This window comes from Euprymna scolopes, chromosome 2 (assembly GCF_053919585.1).
Source record: "Euprymna scolopes isolate OS-2025 chromosome 2, ASM5391958v1, whole genome shotgun sequence".
NCBI lineage: Eukaryota > Metazoa > Mollusca > Cephalopoda > Sepiida > Sepiolidae > Euprymna > Euprymna scolopes.
In genome coordinates, this window is record NC_136483.1 from 111,351,759 (window position 1) to 111,379,198 (window position 27,440).

The following is a 27,440-nucleotide window of genomic DNA, read 5'->3' on the forward strand; positions in this document are numbered from 1 at the left end:
GCAGTTGAACCATAGCTGCATGCAAAGCTTTTACTAATTACGCACAACAAATTAATGCACGACAAATGTATGACAAAGCAAAACAACTGCTCCTGCTAATTCTATATTCGGGTGATATTTGGGCGTGTCTAGTATTGCTATATCAAGAACAAGAAGCAATCAATTATAATTTAGATGGACTGACATGCTGTTTGGTCTACTTACTTTTGTCTTTTACTTTTTTGTTAAACTCATGGGCCGAGATCTGGGAGAACTAAATTTGTTTATATTTACTTTTCATTGTTTTTTTTTCTTTTGGTAAACAATAACTATTAAAAAGAACAGCATAAAAAACATTTACTATTTTAAAAAGATAAACTAATAGTTTTTCTTTTAACTTAAGGGAACATTTTATCTTATGTTTGACTCGTCTCGTATTTTTTGCTAGTAAGGAGACCCGACGTTGTCCGGGATTGAATGATGATCAACGAATGTTTCACACTCCCATATTTTTATTCTCATCGAAATCTGAGAAATCGACTATTTTTCAATCAAGTTGATTGTCTGCTCTAGATGGAGACCCATTGCGATGCACCAGGAGGACGCTTCACATGCCTCCCCACAGTGACAGTCCACAATTATATTGTAGTTTACATTGCACTGTAGAGAACCTACTGTTGATTTTATAAAATTATTTTCATATGTAACGGCTTGAATTAAAGTTTAAAATGCAAAAATTAAGTACCATGATTCAATTGTGTTCTAAACATTAATTTCAAACGCGCCCTTGTCATATCAAAGGACTTACTGTTGATTTTTATATGCCTGGACTTACTGCTTATGCGGTGATCAAGGCTTGAGTTTAAAATAAAAAAGTCAAGTATCATGGAGCAATTGTGCTTTAAACAGATATATTCATTTTGAACGCACCTCTATCATATCAAAGAACCTACTGTTTATTTTATATGTCAGGCCTTTTGGCTTGTGTGATAATAAAACTTCTCAAATGCATTTGTGATGTTAGGCTGTGTAAGGTGTTATCTTGGGTCAAAATCGCCTGTTCCTTCTTTTATCGGATTATTACAATTGTTGATACTTATCGAAGACATTCCGATACAAAACCTATCTAAAAACAATGTTAGGTACCTAAAGTGAAATTTCATAAAAATCGAAAGCAGCAATTATGCCTTAATTTGTCATACATAAATAGTAAAACCGCTGCCTGCAGCTTTAAATAGACGTGGAGTTTATTGGCATAAAATGCCTGAACAATAGTTGATATTCTGTAAAACACTCAAGATGAGAACAACAGTACAAATAATACAACCAAAATAATATATTTGATTTCTATATAAATGATATGTTAATTTTCATTTTAATTGCTCTTTTTTTTTTTTTTTTTCCCAGGTATCATGGCTGGCTCTAACCGGTCGGGAGATTTAGCTGATGCCCAAAAATCTATCCCTACCGGAACAGTTGCAGCAATTGCCACCACATCATTTGTTTGTATCCTTTCTGAAAATGCCTAGCTCTATAATAATAATGTCCTTGTTTCTATGTTATTACAAAAGTTATTACTTATTATTCCCTATCTAACATCATCAACAAGATACACCTGAAGAAGATAAGAGGTTACATCAGCCGAAATGTTGTGAAAATAACACTCAAGATGAGAACAATAGTTCAACTAATACAAATAAAATTTTATTTTTTCTGCCACGTGACAACAAGCTGGTCTCCAATTTAGTTGATAACCAGGAACTAATGTAGACATATGGTTATACATTTCAGAGTGATTCAAGAATTCACTTTTCTCCTCTTTTTGGTTTGATCATCAATGTGACAAAATAGTTTGCTTGTGATCTTATGATTATTTTGCTAAGACAAGTCATAGGGATAACTTAGTTTTTCTTATTGTGTGTATGTGTGATATCATTATGACTAAGGGATCAAATGCCATTTGTTGATCATTATCTCGTCTTATTAACCCCATCGGCAATTTTCTGTTCTTCAGCAGTCAGCGTCCCTTGTATATATTTGCTTTCCTCTGGAAATCAAATATGTCCAGATTTCACTCGGCTTTCCACAAGAAATTGGTGGCACCCCTTTTTCATCAGCTTACTTTCGACCATCAATGTCTGACCATTCAGAAAGTCAACAAGTAATCAAAGATATATTGAATATCAAAAATCTCATCACCTTAAAAAATAAGAATCATAAATGATTTTATTAATTTTAAAATTGCATTATTATTTGGGTATGGATTTCTTTGATAGATATTCGTAAAATACATGATACTTCGTAAGATGTGAGCATCAAATTGACTGTTAAGATGAGGTGACTTACAGAATCGATGGTTTCTTCTTACTGTAACAGAGCATATCATTTTTTTTTTAACATTTTTTTCATACCAGCCAAGGTTCATCTTGGCACATTCTAGCAACCTATATTTTGAGTATGAGCTATAGTTTGGTTTTGTCTTAGAAGACCATCCTTCCAAGCATTACCTTCTTTCTCAGGAGGAGAAATTAATTTATCATTGACCGCCTGAGGCGCCACTACCATAGAATAGTGACATCCCAGTTACTGGTTATTTTTGTACCTGACCAGAGCAACCTTTTGAAGGCATAATCAATATACGGCATTACCACATTGATACCCCAGTTCTCGTTAGGACACCAAAATTAAGCAATGTGTGCGCCTGGTCAGTACTTGTTTTTGGTATTTAGAAATACCAAATGTAAGAGGACATCGACATCTCCCTGCAAGAATTGCAAAATCCTAAAGTCGTCATCTCCCTTAAAAGGGATATACAAGCGACTGGGGACTGTTTGTGAAGTTGATATTCATGTGAAACTTCCTCCTCTGGAGGAAGCTGGTTCAACCTGCATAGGGTTAGGGCTGCTTCAGTTGGTGGACCTTTGGAGGAACGGGTTTACACCACCTTTGGACCGTGTTACATCCTGTTGTTATGGAAAGCAAAGCGATAGGAGACATATAATTCTAATGAAAAGGTCTATCATGTTTCATAGATGTGACTGTTGCATATCATTCCAAAGTTGTTTTTTGTTGCTCGTTTCAAAAACAAATCTGTTCATCTGGTTATTTCCCCTTGACAAAATACAGATATAACAGCTGTGTTCTTTTTTGCTGCATGTGTAGAAGGTCCACTCTTGCGAGACAAGTAAGTAATGCTTCTGAAATTTGTAATTTTCTAATCGTTTTACATTTTCATTTAAATGAAACCTTATACTGATTTATACGTTTTTTTTCTCTTTTTTTCCCCTCATTTTAATATTTTTATTAGTTTTGGCAAATGTATTTGAGATGTTTTAACATCTGGCCTCATTTGTTTTAATGGTTAGCTGCCAATTAAAATTCCACGTTCTCGTATATATATATATATATATATATATATATATATATATATAATGTGTGTGTGTAATCTTATAATTATCGCTTTGCAAGGAACAAACACTCAATTTTCAAAATGTTAAACTTTATTGATAATAACTTGCAATTATTACTAATAAAGCCTAACATTTTGAAAAATGAGCAACAATATGGGTATCTTGTCCTTGCAAAGTGGTAATTAGCAGAAATATAGCTTTAGTAAAGCACTCTTGAGCTATACAAAAATTGTACTATTTGTTTATATGTAAATAGTATCACAAGTAGTAAAATTATATAAAGAAATGTAAATATATATTTATTTATTTATTTAATATTATTTCATATTATCTAATTATTTTATGGTATATGAATGCTCACAAAAATTATGGAAAAAATATCTTTTGTCAGTGTTCATACTAATATTCATATAAAATATTTATTCTTTTAACTTTTTAGTTTAAGACATGTTCTCTTTTTTTCTGTTTTACTGATTGAGATGTTATGATATATGAATATTAGTACGAACATTAGCGAAGCATAATTTTTAAAAATCTTGATGAAAAGTATATACTACTGTATACATAGAACCTATGTTGTAATAACCATTACGAAAATACATATTCTTTCAACATATAGTCATTGTTATACTTTATATTTCCTACAATCTTTCATCTAAAAACAAGTAGCGTAGTATGTTTTTAGTATTGCGTGTAATATGAGAGAGAGAGAGGTAAATATAGTTTATTAGCAGGCAGTCCGACATTGCACAATCGTAAAATAAGCTTAAATATTAAGTTTTAATTCATGCAGATTTCATATTTATTATAGAGCCAATTCTCTATCGATTATTATATTGTACCTAATATATAGTAGTAGTACTAAAGTAAAAATATGACTCATATAGCATCAGCTAGAATCGAAAGCGAAACATATAACTCTCCAGCCTCATCAATGAGCATTATGATTTAAATCAGCATGTATACAAAAACTGCAAAAAATAACGTTGTTTAACGTATAACTTAGTGCTTATGCAGATAAAAAAAAAGGAATTAGTAGACTTAATTTTTTTTTAATTTTGACCTCTTAGCAGCTATTTTACCGGCTAAACCCCAAATCAAAAATGTGCTACAGGTTCGAATACCCAATATATCAAATTTCAACTCTGCAGACCAAATATTCAGAGAGGATTTTGATAGACTTTTTGCACACACACCGACAATGTCACTTAAATATATATTGGTGTACTAGAACGTTTTCATCTCAAATTCTATGCAGAATGTAGAAACTATGCATAAATAGAATTCAGGGTAATAATGAAATGGAACCTATCATCTAAAAGAAACCATAAAAAAATGAATACTTAATTAAGGCATGTTTTTTTTTCAAAGGAATATGCATATTAGTTAACCTTCATGTAATTGCTCACATATCCATGACTGGATATATTGAGAAGTTCGTTTTAATAATTTTAAATAGAAATACATCAATGTCAGAGCGAGAAAAATAATCAACTTTATAGGTATATAGATTAGAAGCCTCTGAAAATGCGGGAATGTACGTGGGGGCATATAAGAAGAAAGGGTGTTTATTTTATTGTAATTGAGAAGAAAGTGTTTTTGTTTTTTTTTTATCACTGAAGTCTTATGTGATCCTAACACAGCTAACGAATATACTCGAGTGGCAGAGAAATCTCTTCGGGCAAATAAATAGAAACACTTGATAAATGGGTCATAACCCCGAAATATTGTGAAATTCTAGGGTCACATAAGACTCTAAAAAGTAGATTTAATTTAATTAAAAAGAAAACATCGCCTTGTGATTAGGTTGTCTTTCCTACAACCAAGACCGAAGGCCACGCTACAACTCCCAGTATATTGCCACATTCTAAGCGCGTCTTAATAACTCTTTTTTATATAGTAATGATTCACTCTTAAGACTCAAAGGCCACTCGAAGATAAAGGTTGATGGTTTTGTTAGGTTGGCAGTCAGACAACATCGTGAGGATTGGTAACAATGGTTAAAACTGTGCAGGATTTGATTATTTAAGAGGGTGTCTCAACAAAAGTTTGTTTATGTTAGACTTAAAAGCAACTATGTTTTAGTCAGCTGGGGAGAGTAATTCTTGGAAAGAGATTTTGCTCGTGGCATTTTTTTTTAGTTTTACGTAGATAGAGGAAGAAAGTAAAATTTATTACTACTTATGTAAATCATATTTTTAATTAAGTTATTTATTCCTTTTGTTTAAATATATCCTGTTTATTTCACTTGAATTTGGAAAAGATTTGAAGAAATTAATTGAATTTGAGCATGTGCAGAAAAAAAGTAAAAATATGTCGACAAGTTAAAATGAACAGTTTGCATTTCAACTTGCCGATATATGTTTGTACACGTTATTCATTCATCTAAATAAAGAGTTTACTCGTTATAAACTATCCTTGCTGTATGATTACTATTTCCTGTTAATTTCAATGTTACGTGACTAGTAGTTTAAGAGTTTACTGGTTAAATATTTACGCATACAAAGACACACACGCCCACACATACATCTACTGATTTATTTATATAGATTTTAATGTAATGCTTGCTTTCTCACGGCTAATAAATTACAGGGTAATCTATCGTCCTATTACTTCAACCAGACATGTAATAATTCAAAGATCAAGCTCTATAACAATTACAAAACAAATGTCCTGGACTTTAAGAAGAGTAAAACAAAATAAGAATACTAGAATAACAGTAGTTCTCTGTTTTTTGTCTTTTTTGCTGGGAATGGAGCATCCTATCTGATGCCAAACATCCACTCGCTATTTCAAACATTCCAACTGAGAGATATTTTAAAGATTCTATCTGTCCCTTTAAGTGCAAGTGTTTGCATTTCTCTTGCACTTGGTTCATCGGGTATATTCGCCAGGTAATTTTTAAATTCTTTTTTCAAGAGTCCGATTAATGATTCAGTTTATTTACTAGAATTGAAATTGTTACACACCAAGAAAGTTTGTATGAACACTATCATTTCTATGACACAAAATGATGCCACATCACTTTGACTTGTGTTATATTTTATGAAGTTACGAGAGGGGTAATTTTTTGATAAAAATAACAAAACTTTTGGATCACCCTATTTTGGTATAGATAACAAAACTTTTGGACTACCCTATTTTGCAATGAGTAACAAAACTTTTGGACTACTCTATTTTGTAATAGGTAACAAAACTTTTGGACAATCCTATTTTGGTATGAGTAACAAAACCTATTTCAGTAAGGGTAACATGAGTTTTGAGCCAGCTAGTCTGTCTCTTCCATAGTACATCTCTTGATCTAATATAATAATTCTAAGTATCAATTTTAATAGATCAAGTAGCTGAAAATTCATTAATTCCAGATTTGAGACTACTGTGAAAATCTTCAGCAATCACAATATCTCTCAGCCAATCAGAACAAATATCCAATAAAATGCTACCAAATTTAACAAACTGATATTTACCGGTAAAATGTTGCCCTTATCCCCCCCCCCCAATCTTTTCATCAAAAATAAAATCTCCAAAACTCATTTTGATGATACTATTAGATAAGATACATTTATTTAATTTTTCTCTTTTTTTCTTTTTCCAGATTTGGTGAAAGTATAAACGGCGGATTAGTCGTTGCCAATCTCGCTTGGCCAAATGAGTGGGTAATTTTAATTGGTTCATTTTTGTCAACCCTCGGTGCTGGTTTACAGAGTTTAACAGGTAAGCAAATAGTTGATAAATATAATGTTTCATATTACCTTGCAGCAATATGCTTTTGAGGTGTGGAAGGATTTGTCTTAAGGTACAATTAAAGCTTGTCAATCATATATCACTCTATTATATAACAGTCAGCTTTCTGTGAGTTTCTGAACAGACAAATCTCAAAAACTACCAAAGATACATCCACTATTCTGTTTCAGTATTACTCAGTTAGCTCGAGTTATATTGTTTGAATCGGAAAAGTGAGTTAGCAAAGCCAGTTAAATAGAAAAGTAGTTTAAAGACAAAATCCAAAATTAGTTAGCACTTTTTGCTCGCTATATTTCCACCCTCTTCCTCTTTCTGGGAAACGGATGAAAGTTGTACTGTGATTTGTTTATAACGGACTACTCTAGTTTTTTTCTTTTCTTTTTTATTACAATCAGCCAGTAATAAACAGAGAGAAAGGGAGAGTTTGTGAAAGAAACGATAGTGATAGAAATTGCATAATATAAGAGTGGGGCGTCAAAAAATACAATGAGAGAGGAAGAGAGTGATAAACAGAAACTTAGTAAAAAATGAGTCACTTTTTGAGTTAATTTTCATTTTAAGACTAATTGAAACAAATTAATTCTGTTTTATAGTGGTATTATGTTAGACTGTTAATAAAGATTATGGGGGAGAAAAACAAAAGTGAGAATGGATAGATCTTGTATACAATAAGAACAGGGCGTCAAACAACATGAGGTATAGACACAAATGTAGTAAAATATGGGTGACTGTAGAAGTAAATTGCACAAGACGGCTAATTAGAGTAATTAAAATGTTTGTTTTTCTTTTCAAACATAACTCTATCCAAAAAACAAGGAATATTTTTAATGTATTTTTTAGTGTTTACAATATATGGGGGGAAAAACCTCAGGGAAACAAACGTTGATTAACCCCTTTTTAGTATAATAAGAATATATATTTTAAGCTCTCGTCCTTGCGTAAAGCACTTTCATGTAATGATTTCGCCTATAACTTAATTAGTGTTTATGCAAACTCTCTGTTTGTTTGTTTATAAATAAATAAGCAGGTCGAATACTGTAAAAGTGGTGGGCGGATGTCTATAAATGGACATTTGATGAGATAGTTTACAAGCACCGATCCCATGGGCTTGATTATCAACTAGATGGTTGTGGGTTCAATCCCGAGCTAGGGATGAATACTAGTCTAGCTGCACGGATGAGCTGTGATACAGCAAAACAGTACTTTATGTCGATGACATATATATATATATATATATATATATATATATATAGTAATCCAGGTTAAGTTTTGATCTACATATTGTATAAGACTCTATGCGAAAATAACTGTTTCTTATTATTTAGAGGCGATATGCAAAAATAACTATTTGTTTTATTATTATTTAGAGACTCTGTGCCAAAATAAGTTTTTTTTTATATATTATTTACAGGCTATATCCGAAAATAACTGTTTTGTATTATTTAGAGACTAGATGCAAAAATAACTGTTTTTTTTTATTTAGAGACTCTATGCTGAAATAACTGATAATAATAATCTAATTTATTAAAACTCACTATGTCTGCCTCCATATTTTCAAACTCTGTCTCTCTCAAAAGTAAAAATTGCAGAGCAATGCTAGGGACCTCAAATGATTGGATTTTTTATGGGTCTTATTATAGTTGATTAAAATAGTTTTTAAGGGGTCAAAACTGAAAAATCGTAATACATTTTGTACATTCATCTTAGTTTATTTTTGATCAGTTCATAAGCGTGTCACATTGGTACAGTGGTAACGTCACCAGCTTTGAATGCTACAGTTTTGCTTTCGGTTTCGATTCTAGCTGATGAGACCCAAACACTTATTTTTTTACTTTTGAAATCATGACTCTATAATAATATATATGAACTCTGGACAAATTAAAATACCATATTTAAGCGTATTTTATGATCGGGGAAAAGCCCCCAGCCCCCACCCTCCGGCTAGTATCATCTAAGGACTATATGCGAAATAACTGCTTCATGTTATTTGGAGACAATATGCCAAAATAAATGTTTTTGTATTTAATACTACTGTATTCAAATCCAACCTTTCCAAACGGTAAAAATGGGTCAAATATATTTCTATAATGTCTTTATTTTCCATTGCAGGTGCCCCGCGTGTCCTCCAAGCTATCGCAAAGGACAGTGTGATTCCATTTTTAGACGTGTTCAGTGTATGTACAAAACGAGGAGAACCTTTCCGAGCTCTTCTCTTAACTGCTGCTATTTCAGAAATCGGAATTATTATTGCCAGTCTTGACTATGTTGCACCAATCATCACCATGTAAGTATCGCTTGTATAGAATGTGCATGCTATGGACCCCATGGACGGCCTATTCCTTTTATTTGAACCTTCTTTCCCATAGATGATACCCCTACCCGACCTGACACAGCATTAACTCTGTGTGGGTTGATCTGGCTTCCTCTGAAGCAGGAAGTTTCTAGGGAATATTAATTTTACAAGTGACCCCAGTAGCATATATAGCCAAATAAGAGAAGATTATAATGTTTTTTTTTTGTTTGTTTTTTTGGGTTTTTTTTTTTTTTTTTTTTTTGTAGGGAGGTGTTGACGCCCTTCTCATTCAGTGACTGATACTCCCAAATGATCACCCATTTAGTACTAACCAGGCTTAATGTCGCTTAATTTCCATGATCTAACGAGAACCAATGTGTCAATGTGATTATGCCATATATCGTATATCAGAGCTAATTGTATAAAATTAACGGAAATCTCATTAAAAAAATCTAATGTAAAAAAAATGAAGTTTCCGGTAAGAAGTTTCCAACTTCCCTCAGGAACCCCCTTCATAAGAAAAAATAAATGTGATCCCTTTATGACCCCTGCATGGGAAAGGGATCATTCTTATCTGCGGATCTTATGTCAGGCTACTTTACTAGTTCAAACATACAAAATTTGAGTTGCAGCAAAACTAAAAAAAATCAAAATAAAACGTTTTTATTATATATATATATATATATATATATATATATATATATATATATATATATATATATATATATATATATATATATATATGAGAGAGAGAGAGAGCTTACAATTTATTGTTGTAGAACAGAGAACTCCAAAGTTTTCAAAAGATACGCGGGCAAAAAAAATAAAATAAAATAAAAATAATAAACAATTACCTGGACGTGTTTTATAATGTTTTGCTAATGAACAAAACAGTATAACCTCGTTCTTTTAATTATTTTCTGAACAAAAAAAGAAACACCGCCACAATATTTTCACATTTCCATTCTTTTTCTTTTCTTTTTTTTTTATTTATTTATTTTTAATTTTTTTTTTTTTTTTTCCTGAAAAATTTTACGTTTTCAATAAGAGCTCCACAGACCGGATTAAAGTCTTTGAAGGGTTGGATTTGGCTCGCAGGCCGTAGTTTGGCGACCCCTGTAGTAGAATGTCGACGATATTCTTTTAGCACCATCGACAGTCAGCTCTGTTTTTTTTTGGGGGGGGAGTCACCGTATACAAATACCCAGAGGCAACAAATATATTCATGTTACGATTAGAAACCCGAACGGCCGGTCGCATTTGGATGTTGTAAAGCCCCTAGAACTAATGTGCCATCAAATCTACGACTTAAACTAGAAGGTAGTGTACTGTGTACGCGATCTGTTTGCACAGATTTTATCATGCTATTCGCTAACCAAAAAGAATACATTCTTCTTGCTTATATATATATATATATATATATATATATATATATATATATATATATAATGTGTGTGTGTGTGTGTGAATTTAAACAAAACAAATATAAAAAAAGAAAAACCTGAAATGCGTGTGCACGAGAGAGGGGGATAATTGAAGAGAACCTGATAACATAAAAAGATAAGCAGATTTCGGGTACCTGTACACGCTACTGTCCCTGTTTCCCATGTAGGTGCAAGCCAGGGCCATGCCGTCTCTCGCCCGTTTTCATTGATATCCAAGGCCGAGAAAGGACCCATCTCTCTGGCAGAGGTTACGTAATTTCTCGACTTCGCTTTAAGGCGCCTTTAAGGGTGCCTTCCATTCGTTCTCCTTACTGTGCATTTTTATGACTTTGTATATCCTTGTGTAAACGGAGCAAAAGTCTGTTCTCTTCGATCTCAACTTTCATTCAATCACTTTTTTGTTTGTTTTATTTCGGTCAATGACGTAATTCTAATACCCCAATTGAGGTGTGTAGGTGGGTGAAAAAAGCGAACGCCAATCTTGTTCTGCTCTTTTTCTCGATCCTAACGGTAACGCAATTCTGCGATTCTTTCATTACATTCCTCAAATCGGCTTATCTCAAAATAAAAGCAATAAAATATTTACAATTTCCTATCAAATTTCCTATCAACCTTTAAATTAGCAAAACAATCAAAATCGCATCCCCAATGCAAGGTCTACCCACACTCCTCACCCTAATCTCTTTACCATCTAAATTAGAAGTGTTATTCATTCTGCTTTCTCGATATTTCTGGGGTAATCTTGTTGCACTAAGAGACTAAAATGTGGCACAAGGTTGGAAGGCAGAGATCACCAACTCTCCCGAGGGGAGTGGCACTGGCTGAGATAATAATAATAAATAAATAAATAAATAAAAACAGATAAAAATGAATTTGTCGGCATTTCTCGGTAGAGGCACTTTCAACAGCTGACAATAAATCAACACCTGTCAAAGCTTGAGTACACCTAAGATTGAGTTAAACCACATCTGACTCTGACAAAGACATGTCTGATAGTTTATAATTGTGTTTTTTGTTTTGTTTTGTTTTTGCTTTTTTTCTGATGTTTATATATTTGGTATTTGGAGATAATTTAATAAATGCTTCTTCTTTTTTTTTTTTTCGTCTTACCTTTTTATTTTTGTATCTTTAGCATTTTAAAATAATTCTGTAAACAATGCTTTTTTTTTTTTTTTTTTTTTCAGGTTCTTTTTGTTATGTTATGGATTCGTCAACATGGCATGTGCACTCCAGACCTTGTTGCGTACACCCAATTGGCGTCCCCGTTTTAGATTTTACCATTGGTGAGATATTAACTCTTTATTTCAATTATGAATTATCATTTATTTAGTAATCATTTAAGCACTAAATTCTCAAGTGCAGGATGAGTAGCTCGACTAGTAGAGTTGACATTGAGATATATATATATATATATATATATATATATATAGGTGTGTGTGTGTGTGATCGACAAATAATTGTCTCACCGTTTACATTTGGACGTGACCAGCTATAAACCTACAACCCTAGAACTCCTACAACCACATCGCTAACACACATACTGTTTAAAGTAGAAGATACTAAACCTATTTTTACCACGATATTTGCTAACCAGAAGCAATTCATTCTTTCTTACAATATATTAGTCATCCACATGCAGTACTGTTTCACTGTATCACAGCTCATCAGTGCGGCTAGACAAGTAACTACGTCAATCCATATATATATATATATATATATATATATATATATATATATATATATATATATAATACCTGATTTAATTAATCAAATGATTTGTCGTTTATGATGACTTAGCGTAGATGAGCCTAGCTAGATTCGAAACCAGGACCCCAGAGCCTGAAGCGTGGGATTCTGACTTCAAAGGTTTTCCATGCTGATGAGTTGTAAACAACAAAACGTGTCTGTAAATAATTTAAATGTATATATATATATATATATATATATATATATATATATATATATATATATATATGCTCCCAGATGGGGAGCATCACGTTAGTGAAGAGAAAATTATTCTCAACTAGCATTAAAGTTAAAATGCTCTTTTGTAAAAATAGTTGAATTTGTTCAAAACTATCGCAAACGACAATAAACGAAAACATATATATATATTAGTGGCCTGGCAAGGCCACAGGGGAGACAATCAAGCAAAAAAAAAAACTAAGCAAAAATCATCTCAAACCAGCAAAACTGAAGCTAGCCTGGCAATATACTATATATATATATATATATATATATATACAAATGTAGGCAAATTTGGACATATTTGTTGATTTTAAAACATAGTTTCTTTTTTACCAATTGTCATAAATTTTTAACCATAGAATAGTATTATAATCTTCAAAAAGGCTACAAATTTTGATGTAGTTTCGTCCCATAGAACCAAAAATATGAGCATTTCAATATTCAATTTGGCTATGAGTATGTGTAAATTATATATATATATATATATATATATATATATATATATATACTCCTATAAATTTGTGTTTTTTTTTTGTTTATTTATATTCATATTAAAATCCCTTTTTTCTATTTATTTAAAAAGAAAATACAACTTTGTTATATATGGGTCGTGGAATTGCATTAATCTGAAAAAGACTTAGCTAATTTGCATGTTGTTTTAGCATTCATTTTAATTAATTACCTATTAGTTTTTTCGCTCATAATCATCTTTAGTTAACTATTATATGTAATTATATTCATGCGGATATTCTACATGATTTATACTTGCATAATATTTGCATAAAATGGTTATAGTAAACACAAACCTCTTTTTATATATATATTTATGTATGCGTGCATATATTTGTTTAAAAATGTTTTGCCTACCAAACTCGGTTTTTAGTCTACAGACATGAAACTTAATATATAGGGTATTCGAACCCATGCAAAACTTGATATTTGGGTTTTAGCCGGGAAAAATCGGTGCAAAAGTGTGAAAATGAAAAAATGGAATTTACTAGGTGATGGTCGAACGACGGTATTACGAATATGCATGCATAACAAAATAGCTATTGGTTCATGTATTAATTTTTAGTCTTGCAGAAAATATGTCTTCATAGCTCAGGCATTAACGTCAAAGGAAAAAGTAAATTGTAAGCTAAATATTTTAGTTTTGATTTTCGGTGGTGGCGAACGAGCCATTTTCTTTTTTTTTAACTTTTTTAAATTTTAACCATTTTTGCACAAAACTACATTAAACTAAATATATCCAATATTACAACATATTATGCTTAACAGCTTTGTTTCAAAGTTCATAATGATTGATTTGTTAATTTAAGAGTGAATCCTGTACATAGAAATATATATATATATATATATATATATATATATATATATATACACACACATGAAATAGTAATCAATGCAATGTGTCTGTCTATTATTTCATGTATGTTTTCTCTTTTATTTCAGGACCCTATCCCTGCTTGGACTTACTTTGTGTATCTCGTTAATGTTCATCTCTAGTTGGTACTATGCTTTAGCAGCCCTCTTCCTAGCTTTGTGTATTTACAAATACATTGAATACAAAGGGTAAGTATTGGTGGCTATTTAAAAACCTCTTTTTAAAACAACCTTTTTTATGGCAGCCTATTTATTGAAGCTGTCTCTTTTTGAGACTACCTTTTTGAGGAATTTTGCATGATTGTTCAAATGCATCCCAAAGAAATTCTTTAATAGGGGTGCAAATGATGACTAGACATCTAATAATTTAACGAAGATTCTAGAGTTTTGACAAAAATTCCAGACTTTATTGGGTTATGCAGAAGATACATTGGTATGTGTGGAAGCAGACTTTATGAATTAGAAAGTAAATTCTGCACAATTACTTAAAACTGATGAATGTAATGAACCTTATCCAATTAATTTAAACCATGAATGCTAACCAACTACATGAAAGTTGCAATAGAAATGAAACAAAAAGATGAAAGAAACATTACATGAATGCAAAGGTACTAAAACTGCAAGAAATCTCATAAAATCTCGCTTCCACACAAAAAAAAACACAATCTGATAGCACCAGCCTCGGTTGAGACTACACAACATAGTCATGAAGGATCAAGGAGGATGGAAGACCAAGGATGGAGAGCACTAACCAGATTTTCACTGGAAAGGTGCAAAGAGTACTGGGATCTTGAGAAGGCTTATTTCCATTTAAATCCTAGAGAAGATCAATGGTTGTTGTCAGGGAGTAATCAATGGTAAGCAGCTGTTGCGATAACACAGTCATTTGCAATGATTATTGAGAGAGGCAGAGAGTACTGGGAATTAGGGAGACTTGTTGTCACTTATACTCCAGGTAAAACCATTGTTTATTGTCGGTGAAGAATCACTGATTGATGATTCGTTTGAGAACTCAAGTGAGTTGATAATAATAATGAAATCCTTGTGTACAGTGCCAAGGTGCACTACAATTCACCAAGTGTGCATACACAATACAAAGAATGATGTACAATTTGGGAGGAAATGAAAGGCATATAAGCCATGATATGCATGTAAATTGAGGTGGGGGGGCATCTGGTGTGGTTTTGTGAATTTCAGGAAGCATAAAAGGCTTTCAAGGATGGAGTATCTCAACAAGCAACAACTGATGCAAACAATCCATTCTATGCTTAAATGATTCTGAGGATGAAAACATTTTTCTGATAATCATTATATAGGATACTGCTTATCATCGCATGTGTATAAACATTATGCACCTGTACATCTTCAGACATAAGCTTTATAAAAGCCAGAAAAGATCATTGAATCAGCCTCCACGACAGAACTAGCTAGATTGTACGCAGGTGCAACCAAAAACCAACCAAAAACACAAAACTAAAGGGAATCACTACCCTAATAAAGACATTTCAAGAACTAGTTGAGGCATTGAGGGCCACCTTATGGCAACTACTGTCAATGCTCACACTGTTAAACTCACATGTTGATAGAAAACCTTGTGGGTGCTGGTTTGTTTTCAAAGTTTTATTTAACCAGACAAAGACAGAAAATTAAAATGGGGGTGTACGAGAGAGAGAGAGAGAGAGAGAGTAAAGGGAAGTTAATAACATACAAAAGACAAGCTGCCTTTCAACTACCTGTATTCCACTGTCCCCACACACTGTGTCAAGGCTTGTCGAGATAATGTTTCATGTCTGTTCTTGTTAATGTCCAGGGGGCTGAGAGAAAGAACGACTTTTCCTGGCAGAAATTATGAGATTTCTTGACTTCCGCTTTTAACCTTCTCCTTCCATTTAGCTGGTGCTATCAGATCAGGCTCTCTGAAGATATTGGCTTCCTGAGATGAAATGCACTTAACATTGATGCTTTTTGTTTTTCTACTTCCTTTTGCAAAACTGAATTATGTTCTACAAAAACAACAATCCCCCTTTTCTCCCTTTTCCTTCTCCTCATTCCCTCTCTCTCTCTTTCTACACCCCCGACTACCTGAATGGTTTCTTAACTTAAAATGTACCAAGCATTAATACTGTAACCTTTTTCCCTCTCCCATTGCAAAATTCATTGATGTTCTGCAAAACAGGGAACAAAAACAACAAAATCCACTATAAAATAATCAAACCAAACACTACAAACTAGTGATTGAAAATACAAAGAGCTTGAAGAATAAAACCTTCAACAAAATGACTGGATGCATCACTTGAAGAACTTGAAAAATAAATTTTACACACCTAACGACCTTTTTGATGAGGTTCCAGAATCCACCGACTACCTCCTGTAAAGGGTAAAAGTCCCTCAGTGGGGCCACCTGTTGGCTGTAGATGGCGACCCATAATGCTCTAGAACGGGATCCTAGTGACTGAGCACCTCATGACCTGGTTCCAAGTGGCCGTGAGTTTGCAACACTTCACTTTAGCCCTTACTTCAGCTAGACAGGCGGTCCAAGAGACCCAACCCAATCAATCGCCTAGTCATGACAAGCCCTAATAACAGTAAACCCTCACAAAAAGGGACATACAAATACATCACACACAAGCACATTAAAAAAAATTTGATATTAGAAAGCGATGGCAAGGGACAATCGGATTGTGAAACTAGATGCTACCGATAACACACCCCTTTATTATACCAAGGAAATCATCACAACTACACTCACTGTTTGAGTATATCATCCTTGTATCCCTGAGATGCTTGGGCGAATGAGTTTCCCACAACCATCTCTCTTGGCCCCTCATGGCCCCTCTTGGCCTCTCTTGGCCCCCTCATCATCCTTGGCCCCCACTCACCAAGGAGAGTGGGGGCCAAGGATGATGAAAGAAAATAATACTTCATGTGGCTTCCAGAAATATCAAAAGACCCCACCCAGATTCAAACTCAGAAAGCAATGAAGAAGAAAATACAATCTTTCCTATTACGCAAATGTCTCCCTTCCTAATCGAAAAATTATAAACAAAATCTAAACACAAAGCAAATAAAAAATTAAAAAGTGTTAACTTACTTGTGCAAGTGTCTACTAAAAGTAGTGCCAAAAAATTTTTTAACATGATATAAACATCAAAAACTACCCTCACAAAACTCTCAACACCTCAAAAGGAGTCATCAAATGTCCAAAATTAAACAACTGCTCCCCAGAAGAAATAAAATCAAACCTAAAAACCAAAATAATTACAATAAAAAGAAGCAAACAAACAATAAACACATACATATTAACCTTCAATACTCCCACCCCATCAACTGAAATTAAAATTGGATATATTAACATTAAAGTAGAAACATATATCCCCAAACCATTTCGCTGCCTAAACTGCCATAAATTCGGCCACTACAAAGAATACTACACTAGGAAAATAGTATGCCCAAAATGTAGCAGTAATGAACACCAGGAAACAATGCCAAGGAAACATAAAATGCCCAGATTGTGGTGAGAACCATCCAGCATACTCGCCTCTCTGCCAAGACTGGATCAAAGAAAAAGGAATAAATGAATTAAAATATACAAAAGACATAAGCTTTATAAAAGCCAGAAAGATCATTGAATCAGCCTCCACGACAGAACTAGCTAGATTGTACGCAGGTGCAACCAAAACCAACCAAAAACACAGAACTAAAGGGAATCACTACCCTAATAAAGACATTTCAAGAACTAGTTGAGGCATTGAGGGCCACCTTATGGCAACTACTGTCAACTCAATCTCTACTTGAAAATAACTCCCAAACAGTCGAAAGTAAAATCTCATCAGACCTCAAAAACCTTCAAATAAAAAACCCACTGAAACTAACAACCTCCTAAAACCAAATGAAAAGGGAAAAAATCAAATCTCTCACCAATCAAACAGAAAATAAATGAAAAATCCAAAAATGATAGATCCCACTCCATATCAAAAACAAGAACTACAGATTAGAATAAATTTAAAATCTTGGAAACAATGGAAATACACGACAGAACCCCCAACATAATCAAATGGAAAACAACCACCCCTATTCTCAATAAGGCAAAAGGAAATAAAATAGATAAATTAAATTATGGCCAACAAAATAATTCAAGGGAATTGAAGAGGTATAAAAGCCAACCGGAATGAATTACTTCTAATGTTCAATCTCTACCCTACAATAATATGCCTACGAGAGACCTTTTTAAAACCATCTGAAAATATCAATCACCATAACTTCACCAAATACAACCACACAACAAATAACCTTCTTCTGAACGAACAGCCATTTTCATTAGCAAAAACAGCATAAAGCCAAACAGGCAATTGCTGTCACAACCTCTCTACATAGAACGGTCACAATGCTCCATCTATCTCATGCATACCCGACAAAATTATTACAATGTTAACAATATGAAAGAACTATATTAAAAAATAAATTCTAACAAAATACTAACATTTCTGAAAAAAGTAAAACAAAAATATCAAATTCTGCTTGATCCCAGTCATTTTAAAATTCAGGGTAATCAAAAAGCCGACATAGCTACCAAAAACCCACTAAAACTCAATATAAGCAATATAAAAATTCCACACTCAAATTACAAAAAACTAATAATCTCATTACGAAGAAATGGCAAGAACAACGGAATAACGGTCAAAATAACAAACTTTTCAAAACCAAACATGCAATAGAAGAATAGTTACCAGATTTCAGAAAATTGTGCAGGGAGGAAGTGGTTTTGCCCCGCATTCACATAGAACACACACACATAACCCATTCCTTCCTGCTAAAAAAAGAAGAATCTCCAGGATGTTTGCCATGCCATAAACCTTTTATGGTAAAACACTTCCTTTTGGATTGTGGCGATCTCGCGTATATCCGACAAAATTATCACAATGTCAATAATATGAAAGAACTATTTTAAAAAATAAATTCTAACAAAATACTAACATTTCTTAAAGTGAATTTATACAAAAGAATACAATTTTAACTCAATCCAACTCCCCCCCCAAAAAAAACAACACCTCACCTAATGATGCAAAAAGGCTGCCTTGATTTACTGAATATCTAACCCACGACAAAAAAAAAAAAAAATTACGGAACTCGGCATTAAATAAAAAAAAAAGGTTGATATGCCGTAAAACCAAACCAAACCTTCCATTTAGAGCTACTTCACTCCGCCTCTTCTCTATCTAATGATGTGTGCTGTGCGTTTTTTGACTTTGCAAGTATGGCCGCATGTGTTAGACATATGGAGATCAAGTTTGTTAGCAAGATGGTTATTAATTTGCATGTCTTTGAATAGTTAACAGTCGATCAATGACCAAATAATGGTTTCCATGCCATAAAACCTGACAACTAAGCAAACATGTTTCATTTCTTTGGAATCTTCTTATCCAATTTAACCAAGTGATGTCGTTTTCTGAGCATTTAAGACCATTGCTATTTTATGTTTTGTTACTAACTGATTTCCTTTGCTTTTTTTAAGGGCGGAGAAAGAATGGGGAGATGGCATCAGAGGATTGGCCATGTCCGCTGCTCGGTATGCCCTGCTTAGATTACAAGAAGGACCTCCTCATACCAAAAATTGGAGGTAAGTGTTGCATAAGACTATTCAACTGGCCTTCACCACAAGGGCATCTTTGGCACCAGGTTATAGTCAAGATTGTCTGCCCTTTTTGATTTCCGGTTTCTGCTGTCCATTTAGCTGAATACTTAAACATGGTCAAACGAACAAGAAACTATTCTTAACATGGAGAAAAAGGAGAGAGGGCTTCACATTATCTGAGAGAAAGATAAATATTAATCAGAAGGGATCATATTTTACTTATCATTGTCATCATCATTGAGGGGAGGGGGGCAGGTAATTTCATCATCTAAATTTATCGTTGAATAATCATCTATTTCCTTTTTTTTTTTTTTTTAAACTTTTATGGACCTTAAATGAGGAATATTGAAACTGATGTAAAAATCACATAACAGTTTGCATGTATCCAAAAGGTATAATACCATATGTAGTATTGTTCTCCAGTATTAAGTAACCAAAAAGGGTTGGTATGCTGTAAAAAAAAAATTACTTCTGAAAATGTTGCAAAATCGAAGACTATTTGATGTAAGAAAATTAAGTGAAATCCTGTATGACCCATAGTCGTGTCGGTGCACTCAGTTCTTTCTCTTTTGTTTTTCTTATAGACCACAATTGTTGGTTCTCATGAAGCCCGATGAAAACCTCAAGCCGATGTATCCAAAAATGGCGACTCTAGCCACACAACTGAAAGCAGGTGAGTGTCCTATCTAAATCAGCATTCACGGACAGTTTTACACTTGTGGAAACCTTAAAATGAATTACATATCTGATGATTTCCCCTGTTCTCTAAAGCTCCTTTATCACAGAATATCCCATCATTAGTCTTTCTCTACTCTATCATTATTTGCATGGAAGATGCTCAACTGAGCTCCAATGTCTTACTACTTACTGAAATTGTCTTTTCTCCAGCATTTTGCTCATTTGCTATTTTTGTCACCTGAAGATGATTCGACGAAAAATCGAAAGTGCCAGTGATATTTATGGAACATTAAATTTCAAACATTTTAAAATGTGTAATGTAAATACAATTTATTCTGTGATGCTAATTTTGGCATCTCTGAATTTAAATTGTACACATACTTCTAGATCTACACAAGTTTTTGGTTTTTGATGGGGAACGATTTCATAGATGCCTCTCTGCTATCTTCTGAAATTCTTTTTTCTCCAGTTATTTTGTCAATTTTTCTTGTTTTGTTTTGGAATAGTGTGTCTGTTTTTCTTTATTAATAAATAATTGTCCCTGAAGGAAGGTTTTCTACAATATATAATATATATATATATATATATATATATATATATATATATATATATATATATATATATATATATATATATATAGTTTAATAGCTAAAGTACCCAACCAGTATATATGTTCAGAAGTTCGAAACATAACTTCATTGAGCTTTTTATTTAGAACAATTTAGACGATGTTATAAGGAATATATATCTTAAAAAAATATATTTTGATATAAACTTATGTAATCGCCGGGCAATGGCTGGGTAGAAAGCAGTTATTAGTGTATCTATCTATCTGGTTGTTTGTCTGCTTAGCTAAGTAGATGATAGTTTGAATCGTGGGAAACCATAGGTTGAGCAAATACAGGTGCAGAAGGGGTCTAAAGGGTCAGTGTTGTGACATATATCAAACTGGGTGACCGGTCAGCTGCACCGGAAGCTAGGTAGATGGGGCCAGATCTGACGTGTCAAAGATTCCATGTTGAAGAAACTAAGTTAATTTTAGTGAGTTAGGATCAGGACAGAAAAGAGATAAGGTGTGTTGAACAAGCTTCCCATGAGGGGGCGATGGTTTCCAAATGGAACCAAAGAACAGCGCAAGCCAAAAATTGCCATTCGCTCCAGTCTGCTGTGATGAAAAATGCCTAGGAGCGAATAAAATAATATATATAAAAAAACAACCGATTGTCTTGAGTTCTTGTCTTGAAACGTCTTTGTTGACAAAACCAGCTCCCAAGACGTTGACGAATTCTCCAGGAGAAAGCAACAGAAAATAAGTATGTCACATATGTGTATTATTCTATGTTCTGAAACGTACTCACATCAAAAGACTAGCCGCACACGCCATTAAAATAGACATTTACTAGACGGTCACAAGTCTGATAAGAAACTTGACAACAAAAGAGTTAAAGAACTAAAAAGAAACACAAGCAAATAAGTAGATAAGAACAGCCAGCTTAAAAATACATAATATAACACGGGTATATATATATATATATATATATATATATATATATATATATATATATATATCATAAACAATGTATAATAAAATGTTTACACTTTTACTGATTCAAACCGGCCGTAGCCACAAGACATAAGCAAATTAATCATTCTTACACGAAGGAGTTCAGTTTAACATTAGACAAGGGAAAACATTTTGTTTGTCTGAAGATAAATTTTAATTAATTTTTGAAAATTCAGATGAAAATAAATTTTATTTATTTTAAAAATACATTGTTATGGTCTTCTATAAAATAAATGATTATTATTTTTATACCTAGAGTTTGATGCTTTTGCAATCATTCCTACTGAGTGGAAGATTCTAACTCATTTTCTAAAATGTTACCTTCGAGCCACTCACAATTTCCACAAGAATTAAGGGAAATTTATCACCTATAAATGCCAAATGCAGGCACAATAGTAACCAGTCGAGAGTTCAAATGAGTGGAAATTATGAACGTTGCATAACGCTACTTAACTGCTTTTTTGTTTTTATTATTTGCTTAATTTAATACTTTTAAAAGGGCCAATCATTATAAATAATAATAATTTTTATACCTACCACGTCAGTTAAATAACTGTGTGTATATATATATATATATATATATATATATATATATATATATATATATATATATATAGTAGCGTCCAAAATTAAGAGACAAAATTTTAAAACCTAATATTTGTTAGAAATAACAACTGTGAAAAGCTGAAATTTTGAAATTTGGTAGTCGTTATCATCCATAATAGCATACTAAAATTTGAATCATTTGCAAAGGATAGAAAAAGAATTATAACAATTATTTATTTATTTTCAAAATAGGAACGTCCAAAAGTAAGGGACAAAATTGAGAAAAACAATGTAAACAGTATGATATATTCAAATTTTTTGATTTCCTCTAAAGAATAAGTCTTACTTAGTCATTTGTAACCATGGCGAAACACCAAAAACTTGATTACTCTGTGAGACAAGCTGTTGTGAAGCTACACAAGGAAAAGTACACCATTAGAGAGATTTCAGAGAAAGTGAAATGTTCCAAGAGTGTTATAGACAGGGTTGTTAAATCCTACAATGATAGTGGCAAAATAGTTAGTTGTTTTAAAACCAGCATACCCCGTAAAACTTTGGCAAGAGAAGATCAAATAATGCAGCGTATGTCATTAAAGGAGCGTTTTAAGTCTTGCACAGAAATTAAGAGTTATGAATAGCACCTCATGTGTTAATGTGTCAAGACAGACTGTTTCTAGACGACTGCAAGAAATAGGGCTGTTTAATCGAATCCCAGAGAAGAAATCACTTGTTAGTTTGAAGGAGAAGAGTTTAGAGTTTTCAAACAGGTATGTAATTTGGACATATGAAAATCGGGCAAAAGTATTTTTCAATGATGAAAGCAAGTTTAATTTATTGGAAATGATGGAAAAACAATGTAACGAGACATATTGGTGAAAGATTAAGTGCAAAGTGTACTAAGAAAACTGTCAAGTTTGGGGGCGGAAGCGTCATGGTATTTGGAATGTTTTCTAGCCAAGGTACAACGCCTCTTGTCCGGTTACAAACGCGTGTAAACGCGCAGATCTATATGACATTGTTTAAGATTATGTTGTGCCAATCATACAGAATTCAGGTTTCGATAAGGCTACCTTTATGCAAGATAATGTCCCCTGTCACAAGGCAAAGGTTGTAATGAGTTACCTTAGCGAGCAAGATTTCAAAATTATGGATTGGCCACCGCAAAGTCCTGACTTAAATCCAATAGAAAATCTTTGGAAGACCTTAGGAGTGAAAGTTATGGAAAGAAATCCCACTAACACAGGGGGTTTGTGGGTGAAGCTTCAAGAAGAATGGTCTAAAATTAGTATCGAGGATTGTCAAGAACTGATTCGTTCTTGTAGTCGAAGATGTGCAGCTGTCACTGAAAGCAAGGGCTCATTTACTAAATATTGATTGTACATGTATTTTTATTGCTCTTTGACTGTTTACATTGTTTTCCTCAATTTTGTCCCTTACTTTTGTACGTTCCTATTTTGAAAATAAATAAATAATTGTTATAATTCTTTTTCTATCCTTTGCAAATGATTCAAATTTTAGTATCTTATTATGGATGATAACGACTACCAGTTGTCAAAATTTCATCTTTTCACAGTTGTTATTTCTAACAAATATTAGGTTTTCAAATTTTGTCCCTTGCTTTTAGACGCTACTATATATATATATATGTATGTATGTATGTATGTATGTATTACACAGACACAGTTAATTAGCTGCAGTAGTTATGTAACATTACCCAACACGTAGCTTCAGCCACAAAGTAGACAAAGAATAGAAAAGAATTTCAACTTTCGTTTCTTTTTGTACAACATGTATTTCCCCATTCTCCCGCCACACGTGACTTCTCGTTACAGCTGTGATATTCCTCATGTGATTGTTCATCTCAAACGTGCTCTCTCCTTTTTATATTCTTCTTTTTCCTTACCGTGATATTATTTCGCTTACAGCTCGGTATTTGCATATAGCCATCCGTGCTATGTTACAGTTATCTATCTAGTGATAATGATTGATTTCTTGCAGGTTATTTTCTTTAAATAAATGTTTATTTATTTTGATGTTTTTTTCTTCAGGCAAGGGGTTGATTCTGGTATGCAGTTGTCTTGAAGGACAATTTAGAGGAAATTATGCAAGGTCCCAAGCTGCAAAGCAAGTAAGTTCAACCACAAATTCCACTTTCAATTTTCAACAATCTTTGATTATTCCACTGTGGAATAAATAGGTCATGAGTGAAGGTCAGTCTCAGAAACTTGTCGAAGCATGGTGGTGCTTTGAAACAAACGCCATTCATACTAGTTGAGGCTAAATAGGGATCAGAGTATTGCTGGTGAAAAGATACAAGCTTGGTTTTGGAAGCATTAAAATTAGCCAGCCACCTTTTGCATCATGTGCCCAAGGTCAGGAAGTTGGTGCTCTGGGTTTGCATAGCTTTCAGCTAGAACCCCCTTTTGACTGTTGTCCTTTAATCTTTTCCATTGAAAACTCGACTCCTACCATGTAGCAATAGTATGAAAGCAAATAAAAATTGTTAAAAAAACATAAACGAAACTTTTTATTTTATGTGGTAACATAAGGACAAATGATGTAATAATTAAAAAGTTACAATTTATTCAAAATGATCACTATCTTCTATAATATAAATCTCACCTGTCTGTTTAAATGTACGTATTTATGTATATATGTTTGTATGTCTTGCAAAAACTTTTGACAGAGGTGACGAATGTTCACGAGATCGGTATCATTTTGAAGCTCGACCCTTCAGACGACAAATATAAAAAAATTGGCCAAAAACAGTAATTTCTTTACCCTCAATTGGGAACTTTTCTACAGGGAGGGGTCGCTTTTTTGCCGAGTTTTTCGAAAGGCCTCGCCTCTTTTCGATTGTCTAGCTTTAATTTAAACCTACGTCACTTCCGGTTTGGTGATGGGCACAACAGCTAACGTGTCACGTTTTTTATTCACTTTCTTTTCCTCCTTCATGGTACAGGTTTGAGCCTGCCTGCCTACTACCACTTTTTATTTTTTGTTTTTTGGTTTTTATTGGTTTTTTACCTCCACTTTCTTTTCCGCCTTTGCGTCATGGGTTCGAGCCTGCCTGCCTACTACAACTTTTTTTTTTTTTTTTTGCTCAGCACATATCTACAAACACCCGGGCAACGCCGGGTACCTAAGCTTGTCTATAATATAAATCTCACCTGTCTGTTTAAATGTATGTATGTATGTTTGTATGTTTGCCTAAAACTTATGACAGACACGTCAGAACGGGACGAAACTGATATCGTTTAAAACTTCAAACTTTTGGACAACAAATATCGAAAAATTGGCCAAAAACATTAATTCCTTCACCCTCAACAAGGCAGTTTTCTACAAGAAGGGTTCGCTTTTTTCGCCAATGTTTTTGAAAGTCACCCCATCTTTTCGATTGACAAGCCTTAATTTAAACCTTCGCCACTTCCGGTTTTGCGATAGATGCAACGACAAAAACATCACTTTTTTTTCACATTCTTTTCCTCCTTCCCGGTGCAGGTTCGAACCTGCCTGCCTAGTACCACTTTTTTGCTCAACACACCCCACCAAACACCCAGGCAACGAGACAAGTTTTTTCTATAAATGACAATCTCAAGCCTGCATCACTGGGCATCCCTAGCTGCACTAAGCAACATAAGAAATTTTCATCCTCTGAATAGTGAAGTATTTAAATCATTAACAGTTGTGAACTTTTGAACTCGCTTTTACTTCAAATATTAACGTTTACTCATTTCAAAATTAATTGTTCCAAAATCGAATAAGACGTCATAAATAAATTTGTAAACATCAATTTACTTGGACAAGTCAGCATGCTTTTCAAGTTGGACAACAATTTTGCTGGAACTTAGTCATGAATTTCAAGCTTACCCTAATCCAATTGGTAACTACCCTCGAATTAGTCTTATGATTTCATTAACCCCTTCTTTAATTTTTTTTTAAACACTTTTTAAATCTGAACACCGCGAACAAGTCCAGGCAAAATTATCTATCTTGAAAAGGATGCTGACTTAGCTGAGTAAAAGTGATGCTAACAAATGTATAGATAAGTAAATTTGTTTGTGTTTGGTAACAGTTATTTGTTATCTATTTGTGTTGTTTTTTTTTGGGGGGGGGGGGTTTGCTCCTTTTTTCTTGTTAACTATACTGCACAATCGCCACAAAATTTAATTCTTTTTTTCGATTCTAGGCTCTTGATACACTTATGGAAACTGAGAATATAAAAGGTTTTGCCGATGTCCTAGTTGCGAGCAGTGTAATTGAAGGCCTTTGTCATCTGTAAGTACTTTATAATGACATTAATGCTAAAGCACATTTATTTAACGATTTTTAACATTTGTTTACTTTTGTTAATCTTAAACAAAGTATATTGTTATTGGGACGTTGCATTGTCCCTTTTTATTCAAACTGTCATTCATTTATTCATTGAAATCCATGTCCTTATTGTTTCTTCTTCACAACTTGTTACCATTTTGTCGTTGCTTTGAATATTCTTCTAATCAGCTTCTGTTATATAATTTATGGCCATGTCAGCATGTACACCAGCTAATGTTAATCCTGACGAAGGCTGAACTAGGTATATGTCGAAGTCACCTAAAGTTTGGGAAATAAACAAATTCCCATGAAAGATGAACAGGAAGAGATGACATGTAAGGTTAGACGAGGTTAAATAGGTTAAAAGTAGAAGAAAAAATCTGACATCCGGCAATGATGCATGACGTCACGGGTATTGAGGTTGACACTGAAACTAAGGTTTCAGTCAGTTTGCTTATGGAACATGCACGAAACAGATCACTAA

The 27,440-nt window shown here is 33.3% G+C and overlaps 1 protein-coding gene and 1 long non-coding RNA gene across 5 annotated transcripts in view; one reads left to right on the top strand and one right to left on the bottom strand.

Moving 5' to 3' along the window:
* LOC145294181 (solute carrier family 12 member 4-like) overlaps positions 1-27,440 on the top strand; it is a 377,042-nt gene that overhangs the window by 319,820 nt on the left and 29,782 nt on the right. For all 4 annotated transcript variants that reach the window (XM_080141297.1, XM_080141303.1, XM_080141288.1 and 1 more), the window contains 10 exons: positions 1,387-1,485; positions 3,106-3,163; positions 6,985-7,103; positions 9,243-9,417; positions 12,056-12,154; positions 14,292-14,411; positions 19,735-19,839; positions 20,439-20,527; positions 24,691-24,770; positions 26,832-26,920. In XM_080141297.1, the coding sequence (XP_079997423.1) occupies positions 1,387-1,485; positions 3,106-3,163; positions 6,985-7,103; positions 9,243-9,417; positions 12,056-12,154; positions 14,292-14,411; positions 19,735-19,839; positions 20,439-20,527; positions 24,691-24,770; positions 26,832-26,920 (1,033 nt within the window). The remainder of the gene's footprint in view (positions 1-1,386; positions 1,486-3,105; positions 3,164-6,984; positions 7,104-9,242; positions 9,418-12,055; positions 12,155-14,291; positions 14,412-19,734; positions 19,840-20,438; positions 20,528-24,690; positions 24,771-26,831; positions 26,921-27,440) is intronic.
* LOC145294196 (uncharacterized) overlaps positions 1-27,440 on the bottom strand; it is a 113,620-nt gene that overhangs the window by 33,656 nt on the left and 52,524 nt on the right. The gene's annotated exons all lie outside the window — the stretch shown is intronic.